This window comes from Pygoscelis adeliae, unplaced genomic scaffold (assembly GCF_000699105.1).
Source record: "Pygoscelis adeliae isolate BGI_AS28 unplaced genomic scaffold, ASM69910v1 Scaffold25, whole genome shotgun sequence".
Classification (NCBI taxonomy): Eukaryota; Metazoa; Chordata; class Aves; order Sphenisciformes; family Spheniscidae; genus Pygoscelis; species Pygoscelis adeliae.
Genome location: NW_008824808.1, coordinates 1405010 through 1412038, shown reverse-complemented (window position 1 = coordinate 1412038; position 7029 = coordinate 1405010). Strand labels below are relative to the sequence as shown.

At 39.4% G+C, this 7029-nt stretch overlaps 1 protein-coding gene across 1 annotated transcript in view; it reads left to right on the top strand.

The window, feature by feature from the left end:
- The first annotated feature begins 3766 nt into the window (after positions 1-3766).
- Positions 3767-7029, top strand: part of GPD1L (glycerol-3-phosphate dehydrogenase 1-like) — a 21626-nt gene continuing 18363 nt past the window's right edge. Inside the window, exons 1-2 of the mRNA XM_009324171.1 lie at positions 3767-3946; positions 5318-5458. Of these exons, the coding sequence (XP_009322446.1) occupies positions 3839-3946; positions 5318-5458 (249 nt within the window). The 5' untranslated portion in view covers positions 3767-3838. The remainder of the gene's footprint in view (positions 3947-5317; positions 5459-7029) is intronic.

The window sequence follows — 7029 nt, the reverse complement described above, 5'->3', positions numbered from 1 at the left end:
GCAGGTTTTTTAGTGGCAGGAAAGCAGAAACCAAAGTAATCAAAAATCTTAAATTGCAAATGGTTTAAATTGCAAAGGGTTTGATGTGTAACCGCCCCCCCATCCCCCCCCCCCCCAAATGTTTCTGAAAACAATTCTTGAGGAAGAAATCACCTACCTCTCCAAAGTCCAAGGGGTGACAGACACCAAACCCTGACTGCAAAGGGCACTGTGATTCAATAATATATGCAACCATTGAAATAAATAGGACTTAATTTGAATTGTGTACCTGTGTGCATGAAAGTGCCTTTTTGAACTGGGGCCTGTGGTCCTAAAGTGGAAGCATTTAATGCTCAAAAACAGGTAAATAGAAAGAAATCGAAGCATTTATATACATCTTATCATTGATATTTTGGGGTTATATATATTTGAAGCCTCAATTACAGGAGCGCGTGACTGGTGTTGCCTAAATTGTAAGCACGTAAGTGGTTGAACTGAGTGAGGTTTGGCATCTTTGGCAGTTCGGAGACTGTGGGTTTTTGGGGTTCTGTGTGAGCTGATTCTGTCCCACAAGTGCCAGTAACTGTACAGATGTCTTTGCCTTCTCACAGCCCTTAAACCTATGTCCAGGACAAGAAAAAAACACTGAAGGAACTTGGCACAACAGTGACCATTTAGAAGGGTTGAACCAGTCACCTTTGATGATAAACTACTTCCAGTCAGACTTGTTTGGTCGGTTTGCTAGCCGGAACCTTAACAATGAAGTTGACTTGGCAAGGGTCACTTGACACCTGATGGAAGATCATGGGATGGGACAGATGGCTCACAAGGCACCGAAGAGCAGGAGCTGTGCTTTTTGCTGGCCTTGCCCATTTAGGGTTGCTCAGCTGGTGGATAAGTGATTGTATTAGAATCTTTAAGATAGGGGATAAAAATCGGCTTTCTTGAACGTGAAGAGAGTACACCTTGGGAATGTGCCTTGGAGCCTCAGTACCCAGGTTCAGTTAAAACACTACAAATGCTGCCTCGGACACGTACTGTAGCCTGCTCTTCTTATAACACTTCCAGGGCAGGTTAATAAGGTGTGCGCAGCCAGAATTTATCCCTGTCTGTTTTGCTAGAACCAGTTGTTAATTAGTCTGATTGCCCAGCTTGAACAGAAACTGTAGAGTTTGGGAAGAGGTGGGAAGCTATCGGGGCAGAGGGGTTCATACGGCTAGGAACTTGCTGTAGAAAAAGGGGAGGTAAAACTTGTGGCTTAACTGAGGTGATTTTATAGGGACAAGTGGTAGAGCTAGAGTTAATGACATTATTTGCACTTGCATATTGTGACGTCCACTGATGCTGGTATCATGGCCAGTTTAGGAGTTTCTGTGTTTTGTGCTTTACTTTTAAAGTGATGAGGGAAAAGCAGACCAACTGTGATGCTTTTGTCTCCTGCCCTTCACTGTTGCAGTGTGTGTGGTCTTCCTTGGTGAGTGTCAGATACACTTATTTAACACTTCTGAAGAACTGTATGTGATTGTATTTGGGCGTACCTTTGATACTCATTGCAAGGAAAAGAACTGCTGTTTGGCATGCAACTACCTTGTATTACTTGAATAGCATTAACCATCCCTCAGAGGATGTCAGGGTTAAGGTTTATGAGGGAATCTTTGACTATGTTTTTTCTTGTGTGAGCTGCTGCAGGCACCAAGTCTTGCAACCTAGCTCACACTAGAACTGTTATTGCTGAGAATAAATTGGCAAGAATTCCCGTTCCTTTGCTCTGCGATGTGTCAGGAGTGTATGAGACGAGCCAGACATTCCGAGTAAATTATTTCAGAGTACACACTGAGGAGTGGTAGGGCACAGAAGAGAAGGGCTTGCTTGTTGGATTAACAGGTGTGGGGAGCTGGTATTTCACCTTGCATAGAGCAATCTTAGACTCGGTGTCAGTTGTTTGACCTTGCTTAATTCAGTCCTGCAATAGTTGTTGCAACATAACAGGAAATGAGGAAGGAGAGAAGCCAGTCAGGAGAATCTTCTTGAATTCAGGAACTAAGACTAGGCAAATCTTCACCTTTTTTTCAGCCTTTGAATGTTGTATTAAAAAGACAGCTAAGGCATTTAAGTGTTAAATAGTAATGGAATTAATGTCTTGCTCAAGTAGTACGTGCTGCCAAGCTTTATGCTGGCAAACTGTTTGAAAATCCCAGTCGGACAGTTGCTGAATCAGTTATTTTTGTCTTTCTCTGTCAACACTAAGCATACAGAATGTGTAGTGAAGTTCAAAACTGCAGATAGTAATTTACCAGGATCCAGACTTTGTATATAAATCTACAGTAGTAAATGTGCTTTTGTTCAAGGAACTCAAAGCATTTTGAGGAACACATACCTGTGTTGTGTTGAATGTGACTCATACTGTTTGTGTGGATCTGAAATTTGGGGGTTGAGCTGGTGAGTTGTCTACCATTGCAGCGGAAACCACTCTGTGTGCATGCAGATCTAGAATATGAGCTTGATGAGAGGTGGCTGACAGTTGTGGCTTCTGTATCACCTCCTGAACCCAGGGGAATTTGTAGTGTGTGAAGAGCTATTAGAGAAATAAATTCCAGTCTTTTAAGACATACAGTTTTATGGTTTAACTGAAGAAGGTCTAGTTAAGATGCTGTAATTTTTTTTGCCACTACTTAGAAAGTGACCTTAGGCCTGTGATAGTACACATCTTTAATATAGCACAATGAGTTGTGCCATTCTGAAAGCTCTCGGAGCAGAATGAATCTATTTGGTTTAGTCGCCAGCTATCAGTTTATTACAAGCAATGTCCGTAATAAATTCAGGGGAGTGTGTGAGTATAACTAGATTTGCAAAGTTAGTGTTCTGACCTCCTAATAAAGTGTGCAGTTTCCTTCCACACACACTTAAGCCTGAGATAGGTGACTGTGTATTTTTTCCGCATCTTTCTAAATTTTTTTTTTTGTCTGCTCAGTAGGTTATCAGTAATTATGAAGCTGCTTTCTTGTCCCAGGAAAGGAAGTTAGGTTAACAGGCTTTATGAAATGGCACCTTTTTCTTCCATGTAGCATTCAGGCTAGGAATGGAAGGGAAGGTTGCATTTGTTCCTCTTCCTCTTCCTGTATGTAGCTTCACTAATTCTGATTAATTTAATTGCTTCTTAGAGATTTGGGTAGTAAAATTGATCACCATCCTACAGGTTTCACTGTGTGCTGTTCTTGGGGAGAAAATGAGGCTAACAGTAGTGGAATTCTCTGCCTGCAAATTCAGAGGATGCCATTGCAATAGTTAATTTCTGTGAAGTTGGCAGCATAACCATAAAGCTTACAACTCATGCAAGACATAAATGCTTCTTGGCTTTAAATGGATATCAGTATTGTACAGCAATTGATGGGTCAGTCAGCTTAGCAAAGAAAGCTTCCCATTTCTTAAAGGTGGAAATGATCCATTTTTAAAAATTGAGTATGTCACTTTTACCACTGCTTTGAAGATATAATCCATTTGATTTGTGGAAATACAACCCATACTCTCATTGGATAGCCAATAAGCAGACAAAATAAGTAGGGACATTTTCAGTAAATGCTTCAGTCCAACCTACTCTAGATATATTTGTTTGAGAGAAAGCAGCAGTGTGAATGACTGGTGTATTTTTCCACTTGTTTTACTAGATCAAAAATGCTACATAGTACCTGGTCCAATAACCTGTGAATTTCTGTTTATTTTAAAGACAGTCTCTTTCTTCTAGAGCAAAATCATAATTTTTTTAGAATATTTTTGTTTTCTTTCCTGCAGGGGTTCTGCGGTTGCCAAAATAATAGGCGGTAATGTAAAAAAATTGCAAAAGTTTGCTTCCACAGTGAAGATGTGGGTCTTCGAGGAGAACGTTAATGGGAGAAAACTGACAGATATCATAAATAGTGAACATGAAAATGTAAAATATCTCCCCGGATACAAGCTGCCAGATAATGTGGTAAGGCTCAGAAGCTAAATTCTAGTTATGGAGCAGAAGGAATATTGCTCATGCTGTGAATGGAGGTAGAAATTTGTTTTGTTAACAACTTTAGGGTTTATAATATTTCAAACTGTATGCTATTTTACTCATGAGATCAGAGATTTGAACAAGTAAAATTATGCAATTATGCAGGTAGGTAAATCCAATGCACTGTGCTTTTTTTTTTTTTCTTTTTTTTCGGTCTCACTGTTGTCTTTATGTTACTTTAGCTTCTGTATAGGGAAGTAAATGTGAAAACAAGGACAAGATTAACAGCTCTGACCACACCTATTTAAAAAAAAATTTGGCCTCAACTTTGGAAGGGAGCTGGCTGGTCAGTGAGAATTGAAGGGATTTCAAGTAGTCTGAAACTCTTAGAAAGTATTCCAGCATGAGAGCTAGAGTATTTCTCAAGTGAACTGCAAGCCATTTGCAGTTTATCTGGTTCTCAGTTGCATTTCAACTATGTGCAGTCAGATCAGCATGTTAGATGTAGCATTGCCAGGGCAGAACAGTGGGATTCCACATCTGTTCTGTGTTAGTGTAACATGGTGGTGGGTGGGCAGATGGTCACTCTTGCCCCAAAAACATTATAGGAAGAGACTGGAGCAGCTGACAATTCAGTAGAGATTTTGGGCAGGAAAAACATGAATTGCTGTGCATTGCAGTTTTCTCTTTAACAGTGATGCTGAAATCCTATTTCCCTAGCCTTCAGCAAGTGTGGTGTTTCTGCTGTCCGCTTCCTGCTCGTTCAAGTTTGTTCTCTTTATCAATAGGTCGAGCTTATTGCTACATTTTAAACCTCAGTGTTATTTTAAGATGGTCATCAAGTGTTAGGAAAAGTGGAGTCTGGCAAGTGACTTCAAAGTAGATCACCTTCTTAAAGGGTGAACAAAATCTGTGAGTACAGAGAAAGAGTACAAACTAGTAGATGTAAGAGGCCTGGAGAAGAAATTTGAGTGTGTAAGGAACTAAGTAAAGAAACTACTTTTCTGCATGCAATCATTTATCGAAAATTGAGATTATTTTGTCAAAGAGAAGGCAGCTTCTTATTTTATATTTTCTAACTCAAAGTACTCGTTTGAATGTTGCGGAACATTTTGAATTTTCATTGCACCAGCCATGCTGGTGGCTGTGAAGATGCCCCTTTCAAGACATAAAATAGCTTGTTTGAAAGCTTAAATTCTTTTGCTTTTCTGGGAAGTTTATGTTACTTATTTTCAATGATGAAGCACAGTAGTTTGTAGCATTCAGTATAAGACCAAAATGTGCTTTTACTTACCAGGTAACACTTGTGTGTAGTCTTAATTTTAAGAAGTTATGTGGCCTTTCTCTTCCATAACTACACAGGTTGCTGTCCCAAACCTTAATGAAGCCGTACAGGATGCAGACTTGCTGGTTTTTGTCATTCCTCATCAGTTCATTCATAAAGTCTGCGACGAAATCACAGGACGAGTACCCAAGAAAGCGCTCGGTATAACTCTCATAAAGGTATAATAAATACTATGCATTAATAACTGAGAATGTGTCATGGGATCTTCTAAAAAAAGGTGGCTTGATATTTTGATATGAAAAGTCTCTTTGCATTATTCACTTGATTGTTCCATTAAACTTTTCTAGATGTAAGATTGGAATTTGTCTCAGTTATTAGTGGATTGTTACACGGTGTTTTACTTTAGGCTTGCACTTGCAGGAAGAGGAAAACCAGGCTGTTCACGAGACTTTTAAAAAGAAAGAGGGAGTGAATATGTTTTGCACCACCAAGCTTTCCAGTCTTTTATTTGTTGTTTCCAAACACATCGTTAGATGAACAGAGCACAAGCATAATGCTTTGATTGTTAACACACATCCCACATGCTGAGTTGATCATTTTAAGAACTGCTGAGAGAATTACATGTGACTGAGAGGATAGTGCTCTTGCTCATGTCAAATATTATGTTGCAACAAGAGAGTCTGTTCAGCATGGCCCAAAAAGACAGTTTGAGCATAGGAAATAGGAGGGGGAGAGGTGCAGAAAGTGTCTCACTGGAGTGTTTGTAGTTTTGGTGGCAGGAGAATTTTTAAATGTGGATAGGCTTCTCCCCCCTCTCCCCCCCCCTTGTGTTTAGCTGCAAAGAATAAGCTATTCCCACAAGGTTTGGAAGATTCTGGTTTGTTGTTGCTTTGTACTTAGTTGACAGTAGGCCATTTTCTCAGCACATTTTGCCTTGTTTACTGTCACTTCTGGAAAATGATACATTTATGGATCTGTGCTTAAAAAGAACAAAACCTCCCTATCACTACTTACTGCAAGCCTGTCTCTTTAGTTTGGCTAACTAAGCCCATCAAATCTGTATTGTTTTGTCAGTGCTGACCTGATATATTGCCGAGATGTATGAAAAAGTAATGCTTCCCAGGTGCACTTGCTACATTTTGTAGAAAAACTTTTCATATTGTAGAAGGATAAAATAAGGCAGTGTTAAAAGAGCTAAATGCATAGCATCACAATCACACAGCTGTCGTAGATGCCCTTAAGTTTACTGCTTTGAAGTTGTCTGTTTATGCTTCTTTCTTCTGTAAGGTCAAGATAGACTTTGTTCTTCTTTAATTTGCTAAATGTGATTTATGTTCTCATGTCCTTAGTGATAGGAATAACTCTAATGAAATCGGTGGAGTAAATGAGGATTTATGTCAACATATCTGAAGTCAGAGTCTGGGCCTGTAGTCTCTTGGGATTATTGCTCTGGGTATTGATTACCAGTGCTTTAATGGAGTGTTGATTAATGGCTATGTTTGGGGGGAAAAAAAAAAAAAAATCCAAACCCCAAACAAACAAAAAACCCCACAACAAAACAAAAAGCCCATGCATAGTGTAGTGTAAGTAAAATAGTGACACCTGCCATGCAAAGCAGAGTTGATTAATAGGCAGCTTCCCACTGTCACGTTGCAACACTGCATCAGTAGGCAGTCTTTTGAAAGAAATGGTGTGAGGCCACTTTTCATTTATTTGCAGGAGAATGCAAAGTACATGTTAACTTTTATGAAAAGGCATAGCTGTGTGTTATTAAAAGTATCATTTAAGA